The sequence below is a fragment of the Pygocentrus nattereri genome, chromosome 5 (assembly GCF_015220715.1).
Source record: "Pygocentrus nattereri isolate fPygNat1 chromosome 5, fPygNat1.pri, whole genome shotgun sequence".
Classification (NCBI taxonomy): Eukaryota; Metazoa; Chordata; class Actinopteri; order Characiformes; family Serrasalmidae; genus Pygocentrus; species Pygocentrus nattereri.
Genome location: NC_051215.1, coordinates 12,590,323 through 12,612,075, shown reverse-complemented (window position 1 = coordinate 12,612,075; position 21,753 = coordinate 12,590,323). Strand labels below are relative to the sequence as shown.

At 38.3% G+C, this 21,753-nt stretch overlaps 1 protein-coding gene across 1 annotated transcript; it reads left to right on the top strand.

Annotated features, from left to right (window-relative positions):
• Positions 1 to 1,326: 1,326 nt before the first annotated feature.
• Positions 1,327 to 20,929, top strand: LOC108441137 (probable E3 ubiquitin-protein ligase HERC4). Its single transcript, XM_017720487.2, has 24 exons — positions 1,327 to 1,615; positions 2,072 to 2,183; positions 2,806 to 2,882; positions 3,625 to 3,846; positions 4,999 to 5,090; positions 5,215 to 5,345; positions 5,971 to 6,098; positions 8,019 to 8,092; positions 8,178 to 8,302; positions 8,908 to 8,967; positions 9,085 to 9,190; positions 9,642 to 9,834; positions 11,401 to 11,564; positions 11,667 to 11,741; positions 11,967 to 12,044; positions 12,127 to 12,210; positions 12,307 to 12,405; positions 13,419 to 13,559; positions 14,388 to 14,554; positions 14,669 to 14,732; positions 14,841 to 14,911; positions 16,447 to 16,630; positions 18,048 to 18,150; positions 19,147 to 20,929. The coding sequence occupies exons 1-24, from the start codon at positions 1,399 to 1,401 to the stop codon at positions 19,356 to 19,358; spliced, it is 2,979 nt and encodes a 992-aa protein (XP_017575976.1). The 5' UTR covers positions 1,327 to 1,398; the 3' UTR covers positions 19,359 to 20,929.
• Positions 20,930 to 21,753: the final 824 nt, after the last annotated feature.

The following is a 21,753-nucleotide window of genomic DNA, read 5'->3' as shown; positions in this document are numbered from 1 at the left end:
CACTGTAGGTGTTCATTCTATACTTTCAGTCTAACAGTGTAGGTGTTCCTTCTATACTTTCAGTCTAAAACTGTAGGTGTTCATTCTATACTTTCAGTCTAAAACTGTAGGTGTTCATTCTATACCTTCAGTCTAACACTGTAGGTGCTCATTCTATACTTTCAGTCTAACACTGTAGGTGTTCATTCTATACTTTCAGTCTAACACTGTAGGTGTTCATTCTATACTTTCAGTCTAAAACTGTAGGTGTTCATTCTATACTTTCAGTCTAACAGTGTAGGTGTGTATTCTGTACTTTCAGTCTAACACTGTAGGTGTTCATTCTATACTTTCAGTCTAAAACTGTAGGTGTTCATTCTATACTTTCAGTCTAACAGTGTAGGTGTTCATTCTATACTTTCAGTCTAAAACTGTAGGTGTTCATTCTATACTTTCAGTCTAAAACTGTAGGTGTTCATTCTATACCTTCAGTCTAACACTGTAGGTGCTCATTCTATACTTTCAGTCTAACAGTGTAGGTGTTCATTCTATACTTTCAGTCTAAAACTGTAGGTGTTCATTCTATACTTTCAGTCTAACACTGTAGGTGTTCATTCTATACTTTCAGTCTAAAACTGTAGGTGTTCATTCTATACTTTCAGTCTAACAGTGTAGGTGTGTATTTTATACTTTAAGTCTGTCTTTGTATGTTATCTATAAAAATGAATGTAAAAGATCCTGTTAGGTGTTCATCTCAGCTATAACTATACACAGTGTCATCACTTTGAAACCAATCAGAACAAGCTCTGTGGCTTTTTTCCTGATTGTACTACATTTAATTGTTAGGCATGAACCAGGAACCTTGGTTTTCTTAAATAAACTGTGGTGGTTTTCATTCAACACCAGCTGTTTATTCAGAACTTCTGGTGTTGTTCGTTCAGTGTCCATGATGTTCATGAAAGACTTCATTTAAAACTGTATTCATTAGAGAAAGGAGAGAGAGAGAGAGAGAGAGAGAGAGAGAGAGAGAGAGAGACAGAGAGAGTGTGTGGACTAGGTTTCGTCCTTGTGGGGACCTACGTGAAGTACTCACCACGTAAATCATAAACATTTAAGGTGAGGGGAAGATAAGGTTAGGATTAGGATTACGGCTAGGCTAGTAGTAGTTCTGTTTAAGGTTTGAGTAAGTCTCCAAGAAATGAATGAATGTCAATGAAATGTCCCCACAATGCACAGAAACAAACGCGCGCGTGTGTGTCGGTGTCGCTGAGTGAGAGCTGCTCGCGCTGTAACTCTCGGTTTCGTTTTCCAGCGAGCTCGCGCGCCTATACGTCACAACGGCTGCAGCCTTAATAATGCGAGCCCGGCGCGCGAGCCTCAGAGCGCGGCTGACTCGATCTGCACGACTTTCACGCGGAGATGTTCTGCTACTGGGGAGATGACGTCAGAGCGGGCTTTGGCCTGGTCAAGCCTGATGGGGTGAAGAAGACCACTTCTGGTGTTTTCTTCTGTTCTCCAAAATCCAGAATCAAGCAGCTCGCGCCCGGGAAGGGGCTGGTGGGCTTCGTGCGCGGAGAGGGGAACGTGTCCGTCATCAGAGTGCCCCCTGCTGGCGGACTGCAGTGCGGCAGGCTGAGTACGTCTGAGGCTGTTCAAGGCTTCTTTAGTAAAGGCAGTGGAGCTATGCTGATCCATAGAGTTCTACACAGAACCATCTGCATGCTTTAATGTTCTTTGTCTAGAGAAACTGTTCTTCATATGAATGGTAATGTGTTGTACATGGTTCTATACGGAACCTTTTTTTGGAAATGGTTCCATGTAGCACCAAAAGGGGTTCTTATGTTGTTATGATGTCAAGCTTGTAACTATACAAATGTGTTCAAACATTCAACACGTTCTAAATCAGCCTGAAGAACCATTTGTGGTGCTATATGATTCTATATAGCATTTATGGTTCTAAATAGAGCTATTTCCATTACTAAAGAACCCTTGAAGAACCATCTTTTTGAAGTGTGCAGGACGGTGGAGTGGACGTGGAGCACTGAGTGAGCGAAGCTGAATCTCACTGTCAGTCTTTCTGTCTTTGTCTCAGAGAATCTGGAGCTGAAAGACAAGATCAGACTGATGAGCTGCGGAGAAACTCAAGCAGTTCTTCTTACATACGCAGGCAGATCGTTTTGGATGGACAAACATAACCACTGCAGGTATGTCTGTTATAAAACTATTAACACTGATAAAATAAATGATACTAATACTACTGTTAATCATACACTCCTAAAAAGGGTAGGTTCTTCAAGGGTTCTTTAATAAAGACAATGTTTCTATATAAAACTTTGCACAGTCAAAGAACAATTTGCATGCTTAAATGGTTCTCTGCATGGTGAAATGCTTCTTCAGATTCATGGTTCTACATACAAACTTGAAAAATGGTTCTAAATAGGTTCTGCTGTTGTAGCATGCAACAATAAAATGCTTTTTGGTACAAGAACCTTGTTTCAAACAGGTTTTATATAGATCCATCAACCTTTAGAACATTTCACCATACAGATAACCATTTAAGCACGAAATGGTTCTATGTAGAACACATAGTCCAATGTAGTTCTATTCAGGATGGCCTTTACTAAAGAACCCCTGAAGAACCATCCCTTTTAAGTGTGTAATTATAGCAATAGTGTAGTAGTCTCTCATTAAAACAACTACAATGATGAATCGTTTATAGTCAAATGTACCATGAAAGTGAATTCTAAAACTATTGATGGGGTAAAAACATGTTTGTGTTCTTGTAATTAACATGTTAACATTATAAATTATATATATAATTCACAGACCCATCAAGGAGCTCTCCAGTTGGAATGTGATTCAGGTTGTATGTGGCGACCAGCACTGCATGGCACTAACACAAGGTATTTATATCATGGTTCTGATTAAATGTTAAACCTGCATTACAGCTGAAAAGCTGTTTAGCTTCAGATACTGAGATGCTGTTGAGGACCTAAGAGGTTAAATGGTTCTGGCCTTGTTCTCTCACTAAGCACATATGCACCTGGTTCAATGCTCAGCAGCTGGTATTACAAAGATAACTTTCCTTTGCTTGTCAGTGAGGTGATTAAGGCCTCTAGTGATGAAGCTACGATAAGCACACTTATAAATTCTACACTGTAAAAACAATCACAGTAAAATTTCTGTAAGTGAATGGCTATGAATGGTGTTACTTTTACAGTACCATATTAACAGTAAAACAGTAAAAAAGTAACTATATACTGTATATATATATATATATATATATATATATATATATATATATATATATATATATATACACCCCCCGCAACCCAAAAGGAGAAGCGGCTTAGAACTTGTATGTGTGTGTGTGTCTGTGTGTGTGTGTCTGCATATATATATATATATATATATATATATATATATATATATATATATATATATATGTGTGTGTGTGTGTGTGTGTGTGTGTGTGTGTGTGTGTGTGTGTGTGTGTGTGTTTTATTAAAATGTTTACAACTTTTTAACTCCCTTGTCCCATAATGCTGTGATACATCAGTGCAGCATTGTACACTATAATTTAAATAGTGTTTTCATATTACATCATGTATCATGTTAGTGTTTTCATGTTTCTTGTTGTCTCAGATGGTCATTTGTTTACGTGGGGTCAGAACTCCAGTGGTCAGCTGGGCTTGGGGAAAGGTGAGCCCAGCTTTCTGTCTCCTCAGCCCCTCAAGTCTCTGTGTGGGATCCCGCTGGCTCAGATCTGCGCCGGGGGAGACCACAGCTTTGCCCTTTCTCTGTCTGGATCTGTGTTTGGATGGGGCAGGAACAGCGCTGGACAGCTGGGCCTTGGAGACACTGAGGGTGGGGCACATCTTTTTCAGTTTTGCTTAAAGCTAATGAAAAATTTTTAACTGAATCAAATGCACTGCTTTCATTGATTCAGGTACACATACTTTAAAGTGTGCGCATCACAGAATTTTTAAATAAAGAAGTTACGTATAAACACTTAAAAGTGGACCACATATTCCGTATATGGAAACTAAGCTGCGAAACAGCCAGTTTTTTAAAATTCTTTGTTCTCTGAGCGGAGCCCTGCTGGTGACATCCCATATAAATAAAAATAATGTGTGGCCACACCTTTCTGAACATGTGGGAATGAGATCCTAAGGTGTGGGAATGAGATATTTATGTTGTGGCAATGGGAACGAGATCATGCCTTACTAAGTCATGGCCACGCATTAGGATCTCGTTCCCATGCTTTACAAAGTCATGGCCACAACTTAATTATCTTGTTCCTATGCCTTACTGAGTCATGGCCATGCATTATTTATTTAGGTATACAGTATTGAGAACCAACTCATTTACATATAGCCATCCATTAAGCCTAGGCAGTTTAGCTCCGCCCAATTATATTGAATTTTTTTTAAGGGATAGAGAGAGGTGAGAAACTGGTCTTGGAAAAATTAATTATGACCAGTTTTGGTACATAAATGCACACAAATGTGGTAAGTAGGCCTCAATGAAAACAATGTAAAAGAAGCAAAAATGTAGGACCTGGACAATTGAACTCCCAAGTGTCTTAGAAGATATACGGTACGGTACAAATGTACTTCTTACAGGTGATTTTGACACCGTGGTTAAGGCACATGCGTACTTAATGAAAACATTACTAGTTCAGAGAGCATCAAATAAATCTTTAATAATATCATTATCTGCCTGATATGAGCCTTGAAGGCTACAGACCACATAATGTAAGAGAAAATATGTAATTTGCAATGTGTTATTTTTAAAGATCTGAATATTTAGCTTTCAGTCAGGAAGTGAGCTTAAACATGCCATAGTTGGACTATCTATGTCTTTTACTGTATAGTGTATTGTATATTGTCTTCCTATTCTCAGTACTTTACAGCCTTGTCATTCATAACTGGTAGAACATGCTGTTATAAAACGAGGCCACACCCTTCATATGTGTTTAAAACTATTTGATGATGACTGTTTGACTTCCACCCACAGACAGATACATTCCAGCCTGTGTGAATAGCTTGACCTTCAAGAAAACAGTCTTCATCTCATGTGGAGAGGAGCACACTGCCACTTTGTCAAAGGTATCACAGCTGAAAATGAGTATAATTTAACCACATACTGCACATTGTTTACAACGCTGACATAAAGTAACAGTTAATTGATGAGAAACAATTGCAATATGATGCTTTTGCTACTTTTCCTCAGGGAGGAACTGTTTTCACGTTTGGATCGGGTCGTTATGGGCAGCTCGGACATAACTCGTTCAGAGATGAACGCCGACCTTGTGTGGTGGGTGCACTCTGGGGGTCAGAGGTGTCCCAGATCACCTGTGGAAGGTAGATTTGATTTGTTTATATGGTCTATAAAAATGTTTTATTACACACTTCTATAACCTAAGAATAGCTCAACCAGTTTGCACTGGTCTCTGTAGTTAATGAATAATAAGCTTTAGTATGTAACATGTCTGAGATTTTATGGGGCTAATGCATCCGCTACAGGGATCAAAGTATGTGGAGGGTGTGTTACTTATTTTGATCAACAAAACATCACCAGGTGTGCCCAAACTTTTGCATAGATAGATAGATAGAACTTTATTGATCCCAGAGGGAAACTGTATTGTTATGTATGCCTAAATATGCAAACAGCTGTCGAGTTTAGAGCAGTGGTGTCCAGGCCTGGTCAAGAAGGGCTGCTTTCCTGCAGAGTTTAGGTCCAGCCTGTATCCACTAAGCTGCCCTGCCCCTTACTTAACTCCAATACATCTGATCCAGCCAATCAGGGACTTGCAAAAAGGTCAAGTAGCTGGAGCAGGTGTGACAAACTGTGGTTGGAACTAGGCTCTGCATGAAGGTAGATCTCCAGGACCATTGTAGACCACTGGTTTAGAATAACACCTTCAGCCCATGAGACTGCACTTTAGGTCATTCCTGTGAACCTTTCATTACTTTATGTGAATTTAAGGCACCACACTCTGGCACTGGTTGGATCATCAAAAACGATCTACTCTTTTGGATGTGGAGAACAGGGACAGCTGGGAAATGGACAGAGAACCGATCAGTGTGTGCCATTTCCTGTTCACCTGCCACCAGGTAATTAACTGTGTTCTTCTAACAGCTTTTACGATCGCTAAGAAGCATTTTTAGTGCCAAGGTTCATTCATTCATTCATTCATTCATTCATTCATTCATTCATTCATTCATTCATTCATTCATTCCCCACTCTGCATAAACATGCAGCTTTTCATGCTCTGTAGCTGTAAAAACAGTGCAAAACATGTAAAAATAAATGAATTCCATTAATACATCTATTCTTACAAAAGAAATACTACTGTATATCAGTCAGACCCTGAAAAAAACTGACACCTGTTGGCACTAAGGGGAACTCCATGTTCAGATGTAAACAACATCATTCAGAGTCATTTGGTGTGAAATGCTTTCTTCTAGGGAAACTTGCAGAATCTGAATTGTTCACAGTGGTGGTGATGGGAACCAGACATCAGAAGAGTTTAATGCCTCTAAAAGCTCCCACACAGAAAGTTATTACATGAAATGGTTGCTGAAACATGATAGTTTTGTGATAATGTTTTGGCTCAAAGTGTTTTGTTCTAATTCATTTTCTTTAATCCGTTCATGGCAGAGATGTACCTGCAGGATGTTGCAAGGCAATATAGTCCACTTTTTTTTCAATGATTTTACCATCATCAGCATTACATATAAACACTTAGAAGTCATGTGTAGCTTTACTGAAGGTTCTGGACAGCAAATAAAATGGCTATATTAGTGTTGTATGGGAACCCCTGGTTCCCATCGCCACCACTGTGAGTCATTGTACATCAAATCACTGTGAATTGACTGTGAATGTTTACATGTCAGACTGAATTATCCAGACATTTTGGTAAATTGGTGGAATTCCCCTTTAAGGTAGAATTGAATGAGCACTTGCTTATTATGAGCTCGGTCATAATACACTGCCCATTGTGAACAAGTAACTTCAGATGTGACCTCTTTTTATGGACAGTCAGCACCTGGGCTGTACATTTGGTTTAGGGGCATAGGTAAGGAGTGGCCAGAAGGGGCATAAAGCCCATAAAGACCCCTTGGCTATGCCCCTAAACGTTTTAAACAAAGCTGTCATCAGTAAATACTGTGCTCTATATAGATTTCTGTAACAGTACTATGACTAAAGATTTTAGTGATCAGCAGAGAGTAGGATTAGTAGAGGGAACAAAACATGCAATATTTATCACATAATGTAATGGAAATCAGGATAAAATCACTGTTAAGCTACTGCTACATTATCTGAAGGAGGCTTTACAAGGGTAGGATGGAGTAACAATCCAAAACAAAAAACTATCATTTGCTAAAACTAGTAACTAACATTTAGTATTGCATAGTAACATCTATTTTTTATCATGAGCTGAGTACTTTTTACAGCTGTTTAGTGACGCGAGCTAGATTTCATCAGAGACTAATTCAGTGCTGAGGAGATGTTCCTGCTAATGCAGTAGGTTAGCATGTTACCTAGCCGAATATTACTCTCATAATGTTACCTCACACCTTTATCCCTAGCAGTTTGCCACCATAATAAAGTTGCTGGGTGTAAACTGGTCACCTCATTGAAAAGGTTCAGCTCAATTCAGTTGTAATGGGCCTGCAAAGTCATTTTAGGAAAGTGTGTTAACTCTGCTTGGTTTGTACCTTAATGAACAAAAAATGTACCCACACAGTACTTTTAATAGTGTTGAGCTTCAGCTGAGACCATGGAACAGCTAAGAGTAGCTGATCTAAAAACCTCAGGGACCTGCAAGAGCAATGAAGTTTTAGTAAGAGAGTGCAACTCCATTAAGGGTCTTACCAACAAGTAAAAGAACTGGACCTTGTGGAGGGAGGCTAAAACCATAAGTAATATGTCCTCTTTCCTTAGTGTCCGTGATCTTGCAGCTAGAAAAAACTGTAATTGGATACATGCTGCAAGCTAGAAATGATCAAATGCTGTTTTTTTATGCGCAGATGCCAATCATGACCAATCGGTTGAGCAGATCGTTGCTGGTGGGAACCTTTCCTTCGTCTTGTGCTCTCAGCAGGTAAGATCTGGTATTATTGCATGAACTATTAACACCTGAAAGCTTGTATATTGACTGGAGGGTCTGTTTGGAATTCTGTCTCTAGGAAGCTGATAATAGCTCAGTGCACCCGGAATCGAACCGAGGGAGAGGGATTTTAACGTTAGGAGACCGAATGATTGACAGATGGATATCTGAGTGTGACTCAAATCAGTGGAGGACAATCAAGAAGTGAGTGTTTAAGCGAAACTCGAGCTGCTCACATGCATCTCATTCACCTCTACAGTGCATCAGCTGCATGTTTACATGTGAAAATGTTTTTGTTTGTAAAATGATAATCACAAGATCTTAATAGGCCCTCCTTTCTTGACCATACTGACCCTAAAACAAATGACTTTATAAGCAGAATTTGTGTGCAAAAGTTTGGGCGCCACTGGATTCATTATATGCATTGTTGGAAGTAAAAATAATTGACACATTCTCTACAGAGAACAACCTTCTGTTCATTTAAATGCTCAAATACTCTTTATTTGCTAAATTTGAGATGTTGGGAAAAAATAAAAAATAAATATGGACTTTGCAAAAGTTGAGGCTCATTTTATACTTCATGTTTGATTTTTTTTTTCCAGTATGTTAAACTTAAATAAACAGAAATTATGTCCTAGAATGTGCAGGAAAGGGTCATATATTGGGTTTGTTCCCTCCAAAGTAACTTTAGGGTTGATGTTGCTTATGACTGTACATCAGTATATCGAATTAAATTCATTATGTGACTTGACAGATTAGCTTATTGTGATTTATGACAGTGTATTGATGTGTTTTTCTGTTTTTATTAGAGAAATTAAAAGAGTGTTCTCCTCTGAAGCATGTTTGAATGCAAGCTTCCTTAAGAAAAGGTACTAGAACCATAATTAATACAGCACAGTTAAAACTTTACATCTGAAAACTGGTTAAATGCTGCTCAAACTCTGCAGTTTTGTTGATTTTGTGTGTGCATCTCTGTTTCTGTGCAGTTGTGATGAACATTATCAAACTTCTACAAGCTTCTCTGGTTTGGATATGGAATCAGTGAGAGCTGCTGTTAAGCGGTTAGCACAGAAAGAGAAGGTGCTGTTGGAGGTAAAGCAACCCAAAGTTACACAAAAACACTCCTCCAAGAAAATGTTTCTGGAGGAACAATTTAGAAGGTTACCAGCTTGCAGATGTTCTATATCAGTATATAAGTTTGGTTAGCTAATTGTTAACAGGTGTGCAAAAAGTTGCATTGTTATACTGTTGTAGCATTCGGCCTTTGCTTAACTCTCCTTTTATCCTCAAATTTACTGACAACTTTTATCTTTGAGGCCAATTTGACCCCAGCAATGTTCATTTCTGGGAAATATCAAAGTTCTGGTGGGAATTATGTTTTCTACTTTTTATTATTTTTTGTTATTTCATGATAAACACTGGCCTGCTAGTTGTAGCAGTTTCTGGCCGAGGCTTTAGTGTCTTTTGATCCCTTTGCTTCAGGTACAGACGTTGAAGCAATTCCTGACTGAGGCTTTAATATCTTATGGTGTGTTTGCTTCAGGTAGGGAAGATTGTGGAGAAGGATCTGCTCCCCTCTCTGGGCTCCACTGCTGTTGGTGCTGAAGCTCTGAGAGTTTACCTCATCCTGCCTGAAATCCTCAGAGTGCTGAACAAACGTCTGCACGAGACAAAACTCACTGTTGAATTGGCTTCTGCCCTCTTAAAGCTGAACCCTTCTATGCTCCAGGCTTTGGGTAAGCATTAACGTGACATTACGTCCTTTAAGGCAAGGTTTCTCAGCCACTGGGCAGTGGACCACAAGTGGGCTGGAAAACAGGTCTGTAGAGGGCTGTCAATGGCAATTTGTAATAAAAATCAGTGAAGAAATGGTTGACCTAATAATATAATATAAATAAACTATATTAATAAATGCCCTAAAACAACAGCTTTGTCTATTTTTCGCTACTTGCTTCTAGAAAAAAAGTGTACTCCAAGGATATTTCAGTCATTGCAAGCATTTGGCCTGATTTCTGATGTGCCTTATTTTCTGACATTTTAATGTTTACTGATAAATGTTGCATAGTGAGAGGTTAGGCGCCCAAATAATTTCCCAAAAATGTCATTTTAAATCAAAACAGTTTCATATGTCTGTGGGTCTTCATGCCTTCTATTGACAAACAGGGCCTTGAGGTGGAAAAGGCTGTGAACTCCTGCATAAAGTTTCTGTAATGTGTAGATGATGAGTAGATGTGGTAGTAACTAGTTATATTTACTTAAGTTAATGTGCTTAAGTGAAATATTATGGACATGCACTCTCCTGAGTATTTTCAAATCCTAATACTTTCTTACTGCCCCTCAAGTATATTAGTGAATAATCTTCTTTTACTCTTACGTTTTTGCCTTTCCTATTTAGTTATTGATTCTGTTTTGTGCTTAAATGTATTATGTTTTGTTGGTTGTTGCATTTGTACTGTTTTGTGTTTGCTCACATTTCTGACTTCGAAGCTTTAGCCTTTTATTTTAGACTCAAAGAATCTGAAAAAGAACTGTGCCATGCAAAATTCAGTTTTTATAGTGATATTTCTGACTCTGGGTATTCTAAAAAGTTGCACTGCAGGTCTATAAGTTAGAAGCCAGTGCTGGTTTAGTGGGAAATACATGCAATTCAACATTGCTTTCATATCAGTGGTAAGCATACATTTGGCCCCCTTGCTCTTAACCGGGAAAAACTGAATTCTGAAGTACTAAATCATTTGAAAAACTAAGTTTGAAAGACAACTAACTGAGTCATTTTAGCAAGCATAACCTAGCAAAAACTGAAACACTAAATAACACGCTAAATGCTTCTCATATTTGTGATTTATGAATTTCTGAATAAGGCGTCATCAGGGGGTGGTAACACTGGAGGACTGATTTGCATACTGAACGATGACACGTCATCCTCGCATTTAGCAGAGTTGAACCATAGGGGCACTGCAGAGGGTGAACCAACCACGATAAAAATGTTATTTTCACAGCGTGGAAAGGTTTAAGCAGTTTTAAGCAAGGCTGGTATATTTTATTATTACAAACCAATACATTTCAGCTGTTACTGAAAAGGGGTCTTAGGGTGTAGTTACTCTTTAAGTAGCTTTTACCTGATATTTTTGTACTTCTACTCAGGTTATTTTTGGGAAGGTACTTTTACTTCAGTCATTGTTTTACACCACTATCAATACTTTTACTAGCATGAATTTAGGGTTTTTCCACCAAGCTCTGGTACTGAGTGAAACTGGAGACCCACTGTAGACATAAAGATCCATACTTTGCTGTCTTTTCAGTGAAATACTGGTCTGAGCTCTCTGATGACTTCCTTAAACCCTTGGTGAAGCTCTTTCACAAACCGTCTGCACACTTCGTATCTCAGAGGACATTTAACAGACAAGCGGAATCCTCGGATGGACATCTACAGAACCTTGTGCACGTCTTACAGATGCTCTACAAGGTCAATGTATTGTGATGAAATATGAGAAAGGTGAAAAGTTTTTAAGTTTTTAAACTCTTTAACACTTATTTTAAACAAACTTTTCTCATTTATATTCTGAAGGTGTCCTGCAGTGGCAAAAGAAAAATCACATCTGGAGATTTTGTCATCTATGAGATCAACGTTCTGTTTGAAATAGTAAGTATTTTTGTCTTAATCTTTGCAAATCAGGCATGCAACTGTTGGCTAAATTAATCTGTATTTGTATAGTTGTATCTGTACTTCTTCATTCAGTGATCTACAAGTTTCTATTCATATGATAATGTGTTCATCAGCCTGTCCACCACTGTATGATTCTACAAAGGATGTTGATCATGTAGGACTGCATATATCTAATGGCAGGATGTTTTTTTTTAACCACAGTTGCAAACTGTTTATAACAATATGCAGCTGAATAGGTATCCTGGCCCTGTAGCGCTCGCAAATAAACAGTATCTAGAGGTGGGCAACCTACACATTCAACCGAAATATGATATTTCAGATAAAATATGAATCATTGACGCATTTGTTTCCATTGTCGCAGTGTACCCTGGCCCTTCTGAACTCCACTCCTTGCATCTTTAACCTGGAGGCTAAGTGCAACCTACTAAAATTGAGACAAGTGAGGGTATGTAGCCTTTGTTTGTATATTTACTGTCCTCTCTGGCGTGAACCTACATTATCTTATTAACGTTCTCCTTTGGAAATGCTTTGGCAATTATAGACTTGCTTCAGGCTGGTGTTGAGACGCAGTGCGCTCCTGGAGGACTGTTTTGCTCAGCTGAGAACTGCTAATCAGACCGCTCTGAAAGGTTGGCTGCAGGTACGGCCAGGAAAATGCAAATGAACTGAACTGCATGCAAATCCGTTTACACTTCACTTTTCAGTATTGCATCTGACTTAAATCTACAACATTGATAGTACAGTGGACTTCATTCGACATTATCTTCCAAAGATTTTTCTTGAATTTGTTCTTGAGGAAGGTCCTAAGAAAAAGTCTACATTAGATTCATGACGTGTACTTAAACCGCAAATGACCTAAGAATGAATCCCAAGTAAGAAAATTCTGAATATTTGTGAAAACTGTGTAAGTGGATTTTAAGAGGAAAAAATTCTACTTAAGAATGGTGGTTAATGAGGCCCAGTAAGCATGGTTGTCTCCTCGTAAGCTAGAATTTAAAGATTTTACTCCATTCCACCCCTCAGATTAGGCATGGCCAGTTCCTGCCCAGAAACTACAACTCCTCCTGTCAATCAGTATGCTCAGAACAGGCAGAGGGGTTGGCGTAGGTGCATCCTTGTCTGAGATTTTTGACCACCGAAAACTGAGGCATCGCTGGGATTCGAACTCATGATCTCCTGTCTCGCATTCATAGACAATGCTCTCCGCTTGAGTATGAGAAACAATTCAAGCACAGGTCACAATGCTCTGAGTGAGTTTTGCAATTGTCTAACTGCTTGATCATCAAGAGATCATGGGGTCCAATCCCACTGACACCACAGCCCTCCATGGTCAGGAATCTGAGAGGAGTAGCACTCAAACCACCTTCCTTCCAAGCTGGGGACTCCGGGACCTTATAAAGGGGGGTCATAGCCTGTAAGTGGAAACTGATTAACTGAGTAAAAATCCCAAAAATGTTGGGAATTTTAGGAGGTGAACACATTCACTGTTAAATCTGTGATGCAGTACTTAAAAGCTAAGTGCCAAACTAAACTAGCACAAAACTAAAACTATGTAGAAGGTTGACTTAAAATTTCACAGCGATCTGACTTAGAATTTTTTACAGCGTAGTTGAAGTATCATACAGCGCATGCATTTTTCTCGTTATTGCACAGGTGGTGTACTCTGAGAAGTTTGAAGAAACAGATGTTAATAAGAGGGACTTCTTTCTCAATGTATTTCGCACTTTGTTGGAACCAGAATCCAAAATGTTCATATACAACGACACAAAAACACTGATTTGGTTTCCAGCTGAGGTAAGACAAGCACGTGATTTTTGAGAGATTTATTAGAAACACCTGCCTTGTAGGTCCACTCACTGGCAACTTTATAAACGGCATCTACCACATAGGTCCACTTTGTAGGAGTACAATAACAAACTGTACACTGTAATAAGTGGTTTGTCAGATCTACTTCCAAAATGACTTAATGTGGTAAAAAATAAATAAATAAAAGTAAAGTAAAAGAACTAGTTTTATTCATCCTAAATTAATACTTTGAATGAATGATTCTTTCAATCAAAGTACATTTTTGAGTTGAATTAAACTAGGTCAACTGCTTTTTTACCACATGAAGTCATTTTTTAAGTAGAGCCACTTGTTACAGTGTAGCTTGTACGGACAATTTATGAGCTCCCTTCTATCCATTTCCTCTGCCCAAAATGGTCCCACCCTGAGTGTCTCTGTGGTCAAAAACTGACCATTAATGAAGCACTAGAGGATGACTGACTCAAACTGAGCGAGGATGTGAAATTATTTTCACTTGTAAAAAGCAAAAAGTAATTTCACTGGGGTACCCAAACTTTTGCATACAGTTGTATGCAAGTGGGAGTCTATATGAAGTCACATGTTGTAGACATGACACAGAATTAGCTAGAGGTCTAAACTGTCCTATCTCATGTTCTTTTATCCCTAACTTATTAATCGTTCTTCAGCCGACATATTACTAGAGAAATGTTCCTCTTCTATTGCCTATTACAGTTTTTGTACCTGGTAACCTTTTTATCTGTATTATGACTCATGCAAACAGTATTAAAGAGTGATATTTAGACCTCTAATCTGTACCTTGATCTCTCTTCTTTACAGCCCAGTTTACAGGAGGAGAGCTACTTTCTGTTTGGATGCCTGTGTGGTCTGGCCTTTTACAACAACAGTGTAGTGAACCTGCCCTTTCCTTTGGCCCTGTTCAAGAAGCTTGTCGGCATCCAGCCTACTCTGGAGGATCTGACTGAGCTTAGTCCTGTTCTTGGAAGGTATGAACTTTGATGTCAAAGTAAGGTAGACCCTCATCATAATTCTCTCAGCCTTTTATAACACAAGGGTCAAGTTCCTGTATCCTTAATGCTAATTAAATGTTCTATAATTAGGAGCCTGCAGTACGTACTGGATTACAGTGATGAAGATGTTGATTGCCTGGACATGACTTTCAAAGTAAGTGTTTATAGTGTTTTTAGTGTGTATATAAGATTTAAAACAGCTGCGAGAAGCTTCATTCAATATTTAGTTTTTATTCTAATATTTTCCTTTTAACATATTTAGATCATATGGGACAACAAGGAGGTCGAACTGGATCCAAATGAATCTGGGAAAGTCGTCACAAGCTCAAACAAGTTAGTTAAACATTTAGACAATGCTTAAAATTCAAAGTGTAATCAAATATATTGCTGTTCTCAGATCAAAACCTCATATCTCCAAAATTTTAACTTTATAGGCCAAGGTAAAAACATAGTCTATTTTTAATGTAAGTCAATGGAACCAGACTTTTTTCCAAGTAATTTTAGGTCATTTCCTTTGGTCCATTCATGATGGAATTTACACACAGTATATAGGACTATGGGTATTTTCAAGGTATGTCAAAAACTGAAAAAAAGACAAAAGTGGAGGTTTTGATCTGACAACAGCGATATGTAACTTTTTGTCTAGTATTTGTTCATTTTTGTTACACTGCTGCCTTTTGCCCCTGCCTACTGGCTTTTATTATAATTAAGTGAGGGGTAAAGGGGAGGGTGGGGGTTATTTCATTTCTTTTTATGTTGCAGAATGGTAAATTTGTGCCTTTATAGTGCTCATATTTTACTATTTGCTCAAAGGAGAGGTTATGTAGATTGTATGTAGATTGTCTGTTTACACAACAAAAAAGTCTGTACTTAATTTACAACCAGTCAGAGACACTATTTTAGTAATAATTTATCCCTTCTTATATCATCATTACATTTGACACCTTTATCAAACATCACATTTTATGACAATGAGTGCATTTACATACACCTAATAATCCAATAACTGCAGGAAATCAGATTTTGTCAGTAATCCAATCAATGTGTTTACAAGCTCTTGGGTAATCAGATAATGGGAAATACTGCTTGCTTATTTCTGGTACCGTGCTCTGTTTTTAAACATGTACACACTGAGAAATCTGAAAGAAATCCAAGAATTTACATGCACTGAGAGGTCTGATTACTGTGCTAAAATCCAGCTCTCTTTATCGGATTTCTTAATTAGATTTGCAGACCTTACTCCAATCTAAGAAATTGGACTATGCTGACCATTTGAATAATCAACTGCAGAAATCAGATTATGATCGGATTAATCGAGCACATGTGAACACACTCAATCTTAGTTTTCTGTCCATTTACTAGAAGAAGGGAAATGCATCAAAATTAATATCTACTATTAACTGCATGCTAGAGAAACAACAGATAGAGGTTGAAAATCTTAATTTGGTCATTTTTATTTTCTGTAGAAGTATTGATTTTACATTCAGAGAATAGTGAGTCTATAATAGTGCATATAAAATATAAACATGGAGAAAGTAAACTGATATCCTTTGTAAACAAACCTGCACTATACTTTACATATCGCTGCTGTCGGAACAAAACGTTGTATCTCCGTTTTTCTTGTTTTTCATTTTTTGACATAGTTCAAAATTGTCTGTTGTCCTTTACATTGTGTCAAAATTTCATGAGGAATGTACCAAAAGAAATGGCCAAATATTACTTGGTAGAACGTCTGGTTCCATTGACTCACATTAAAAGTAAAGTAGGTTTTTTCCTTCTCCTGTAAAGTTACCATTTTGGAGATCCGAGGTTTTGTTCCGACAACAGCGATATACTTAACTATATGTTGGCTGTTATCTGTGTTTCAGAAAGGAGTTTGTGGACGCCTATGTGGATTACACCATGAACAAGTCAGTGGAGCGAGTGTTTGAAGAGTTCAAGAGGGGCTTCTACAAAGTGTGTGCCCAAAATGTGGTTCAGTTCTTCCAGCCCGAGGAGTTGAGAGGGGTGATGGTGGGCACAGAGGAATACGATTGGAGTATACTCAAAAAGGTGGGATCTCCTGTGTGCTTGAGTCTGGCCTCAATCCTGTCATGACCTCAACATCATTTGGACTTGCTCTTGTCTCAGTCTTGGTGTAAAGCGGACTCATTAATTGGCTTGAGACCAGCCAAGTGTAGTGCCTCTGTCTGAGCTAACTCAAAACTAAACTTTTCTATTGTTATTAAATATCAACAAAACCTTAAAACAGAATAAAGCAGTCCAAATTAAATCTGCACTCTGATTGGTTAACATAAGATTGGTGAAAACAACTGCTCTTCTCGTTCAATATCCAATCAGTGAAGAGGTTTATTTTTTATAGCCTAATGTTAAACTCAGCTGGGAGCTGGACTCCCTTTCAAGAGGACCTCAGGTTATATTTACTGTCAGGCACTAAATCAGGGGTCGGCAACCCAAATGTTGAGAAGAGCCATTTTGTCCTTTCAACAAAAATAAAACCACCCTGGGAGCCACATTTTATGTCCATTTTACCATCTTAGTGGTAAACATGTCTCAGTGCTAACATACTAGTATATATAAAATAATACAATATGAATGAAAACCCAGATGTACTTTGCTCTGCTTTAAGCTTTAGCCACGTTTCTCCAGCAGGAAACTTTTCTCAAGCAGGAAATGTTTCTCAATATTTGACTTGTTACAAGGCTGAAGTCAGCTTTTCGTTCACCAAGTTCTTGTTTAAATTTTCCCGTTCCACCTTAAATGGTGCCTGAGGCACTAGAACTGCTGCACTATTTAAGGTGGAATGGGAAAATTGGAACAAGAAGCTGGCGAAGAAGAATCTGACCTCAGCATTGTGGCTTTTTAGTGTTTGACAGTTTCTTGTTGCAGATTAAATGTCAGGAAACCAACTGGAGTGATTATAAACGCAAATAAGTCCATTTATCTCCAAATCATCAATGTTTATCGGAAATCTTTCTCTTTTGCCTTTTCATTAGCTGCTAGCTAGGCAAGATTCTTGTCTGTGTTGCTGTGGTGACCAGTGGTCTGCGTGCCAGCCTTTAGGGTTAAAGGGTGAATTTGCAGTTATACATAAACTCCAGCATTTAAGACCATTTATTGCTAAAACTGTGTTACAACAACCAGCAGGGCTTTATTTTACTGCAAAGGATGGTTTTTTAAAAATTCAATTCTGATGCAGAGCCGCATGTTGCCGACCCCTGCACTAAGGAAAGGGTTTGAACTCTGTAAATTGTGAAAATTTGCTTATGTTTTTTTAAGAGCTGTTTTTGCAGAATAATGAGAATATTCTCTAAAATATGTTTTACAGTAAGAATATGATGGAACATAATGAAAAAGCGAATGGATCTGAATTCTCTCTAAACGGACTGCATGAACTGCACATGACTATTCTTTAAAAACATTACAGATGTACATTTGTATGTTTGCTCTCTTTCTTTGTGTTGGATAGAATGCAACCTATGAAGAATTGTTCTATGCAAGACACCCAACTATTGTCTCACTCTGGGAAGTGTTTGATGGACTGTCAGAAAAAGACAAGAAAGCCTTCCTCTGTGAGTCATTTACCTCATTCTACCAACAGAGATTTGCATTTCGCACAGCTTCCCTAGTGGTTGTTTCTATCCACAGAGTCACTCTTTTCTGGATATTTTTGAGTCAGTGGATCACTTTTATGTCCTGGGCTGGAGGTTAGGGAACTAGCCCTGTGACCGGAAGGTTGCCGGTTCAATCCCCTGCACCGACAGTCCATGACTGAGGTGTCCTTGAGCAAGATACCTAACCCCCAATTGCTCCCTGGGCACTGTGGATAAGGCTGCCCACCGCTCCGGGCAAGTGTGCTCACTGCCCCCTAGTGTGTGTATTCACCAGTGTGTATGTGGTGTTTCACTTCACGGATGGGTTAAATGCAGAGGTGGAATTTCCCCGGTTGTGGGATTAAAAAAGTATCACTTAACTTAAAAACTCTGGCAACTGTGTCTAATACACTCATACCAGCCCCACACACGCTACCATATCAGTGTAACTGCTATACTGAAAATGATCTTCCATTCAAATATTATCAGTACCACTTACTCTAGGGTGCTGTTCATAAGGCTATATGATGCCTACATGAGTTTGTCATGAGAACTGACATAACCCTACATCAATGTTTATTACATAATTAATACTTATTCCAATATGCGTCATTCGTTATAAAGGTTGCCAGTTTTGATCAAAGTTAACTAAAGTAGCCTTTATGACAGATGCTGCCTATTGGAATAAGCATTCATAAACATTTATGTAGAGTTCTGTCAGTTGTCAAGACAAGCTTATGTAGGTGGCATGTAGCCTTATGAACAGCACCCTACATTAAAGTGTTACCATAATGTTTAATCAATAGCGATCCTGTGGTCAGAAATTTACCTAATTAACAACTCCCATTTCATTGATGGTGAATAAGATGGAAAGCTAAACAAGATTTTAAAATACTTCATGAACAACATGCTGTATTGTAAACATTCTCCAAACACATAAAAGCACTTTTGTTTTGCATCCTTTTTGCTTTACAGTGTTTTTGACGGGGTTTGACCGAGTGCCGATTCTGGGTATGAATCAAGTGAAGATGAGGGTGCGCCCCCTATTAAACTCTACTGAAGACCACCTGCCTCAAGCCCTTACCTGTCATTCCCTGTTGGAGCTCCCTATGTACCAAACCAAGCGAACTCTCGAAGCTAAACTCAAGGAGGCCCTATACCACAAGAGGGGCTTCTGGGAGGAATAAAATTCCTCATTAGTACACACTGGGCTTTTACCATATTACCTTGGTGGTGGTTTTAATGGTAATGACTTCCATCTGAAATCAGGGAACTCACAAGAAACGCTGCACATATCTGGAAGAATGGAGAAAATATGGTTAGGGAAACATGGTTGTTTGTCTTAACTGTTGAGCGAGAGATGTATATTTACAGTGGTGCTTGAAAGTTTGTGAACTCTTTAGAATTTTCTATATTTCTGCATAAAAGTTGATTTTCCTCAGTAAAACAATTTTTGGGTCACAATTATGCAGAAATTCAAGCACCACTGTAAGCATTAAGTATTGCTTTAAATCCATTCCTGCACTCAAGAATTCCTGCACTGGTGAATAAGATGGAAGAAGGCTTGTTTTAAGGCACAACGCACTCAGTTCCATTGTTTTTGTAGATTGTAGTTTTAACCTTGTTAACTATAGGCTTATTTCATTGATTTATCATATGACTTACTTTTTTATGCAGTTAAGGGTTAAGGAGGTGTAAAAGCCAGGCTTAGTCAGGCTATCTTTGGCCTTTGTATGATGACCAGTCCCCATCTGCATTCCTCACTACAAGATATGCCAAATACCAGACTTGGCTACATAATCAGTATACAAAAAAATTCTGTTCCAGAATAATGTTACAGAAAACAGATTAGAGATCATAAAAAGGATGATAACAGCAGGATTAGACTCTCTCTTACGAAGCACTCCTGGTGATTTTCTGGCCAGTCCTCAATTCTACTAAGTAAACCTACAGTCTTCACCCAATGAATGGCTTATATTGAAGGTATTACGGTAACAGGCTAACCTGGTTAGCGTTTGCATTCTTATTACAGTCAACACCAGACTTTCCTTGAACATTACATTTTGAGAGGTTAAAAAGCTGTATTTATTTAGTTACTTATTTATTTTCAAAAGCAGTTAACATTTGGGGTAAGAGGTTTCCCCAGACATTGGGCAAAAGCCCCCCTTTCACAAACTGACCCAAGAATCTTATTGTTGGTATAGTGTAGTGGTTAACACTTCTGCCTTGTAGACTGGGGTTCAAACCCCCACCAGGGTAAGCACCCTACACTATACCAATAAGAGTCCTTGGGCAAGACTCCTAACACCGCCTTGGTCTACCTGTGTAAAATGATCAAAATTGTATCGATCTGTATAATAGCGTCTGCCAAATGCCATAAATGTAAATATTATTACAGATGCAATGTTTACTGGAGTTTCACTAGCTAGTTTTAGCATTATTATTTAGCATTATTATTTAGCATTATTATTTAGCAATCATTAACTAGAATTCAGAAGCGATTTTAACAGTCTTGTTGAACTTGAGTTTGTATGTGACTTTTGCTAGTCAGCAGAGTTAACTTTACATGCAATTTGTAAATGATGTTATTATATGCACTAATCATGTACAGTAACCAATGAAATGCTTAATTCTTTGTTTAATTTGCTATTGTTATGATGGTTGATATAAGAATGAAAAATATGTGGCAATAATAAAAGGTTGATGTAATATCATTAAGCAATTTAATATGATCACAATAAATAGTACATAAAACTGAGGCTTGAAGTGTTTCTGTTTTACTGTCTTTTGACATTGTCTTAGCTTATTAATATGAGGTGGAATCAGCATGATGTAAACTGAGAGAGGCCTGAATCAAAAATTGATTAATAATATTCAAAAATGCAAACACTAGGAATAATTGGACATACACACCAATCAGCTACTGCATTAAAAAGGCCTCCTTGGTTCTATAGTCATTGTCCGATTTCTCAGCTGCTTTTACTGATAAGTGCACTTTGTAGTTCTACTATTACAGACTGGTGGTGTGTTGCACTGGTGCGAGTGGATCAGACACAGCAGTGCTGCTGGAGTTTTTAAACACTGTGTCCACTCACTGTCCACTCTGTTAGACACCCCTACCTTGTAGGTCCCCCTTGTAGCAGGAGTGAGGCTGAGTGCTCATGCTTCTTTTGGGACCAAAGAGCTCCCTGTCCTCTGCTCCGAAGTTCCCGACGATGTGAAAAAACGTTACTAATTAATTAAAGTCAAATCAAAGTTTTGCTTTTAATTTAATGTTTTCTAATTTGAAAAGAGTCGCAAAGTAAAAGAATTGGAAAAACGTTCTTGCAAAAGTTACAGAGAAGTGAAAAATCAATCTTGCAAAAAAAATCAAAGTCAGATGAAAAAACCAAACTTCAGCCGCAGGTTCGGTTTGAAGGGAAAAAAAGCCTCTTTATTAGTTCCAATATGACAAGACGGCACCCCAAAAGCCAAAATGTACAGACAATTATGAGCGAATCCATCATCGCTCCCTGGGGTGAGAAGGGTGAGATCATCGCTCCACCTACTCTTGGTACATCCTGAAATCACCAATCAATAGAA

Bases quoted from the DNA above. Each gene is read 5' to 3' on its own strand.
- LOC108441137 (XM_017720487.2), top strand. From the start codon at position 1,399: ATGTTCTGCTACTGGGGAGATGACGTCAGAGCGGGCTTTGGCCTGGTC. The intron at 12,406-13,418 runs GTACGGCCAGGA...GTTATTGCACAG, and splicing joins CTCTGAAAGGTTGGCTGCAG to GTGGTGTACTCTGAGAAGTT. The intron at 18,151-19,146 runs GTGAGTCATTTA...TTTGCTTTACAG, and splicing joins AGACAAGAAAGCCTTCCTCT to TGTTTTTGACGGGGTTTGAC.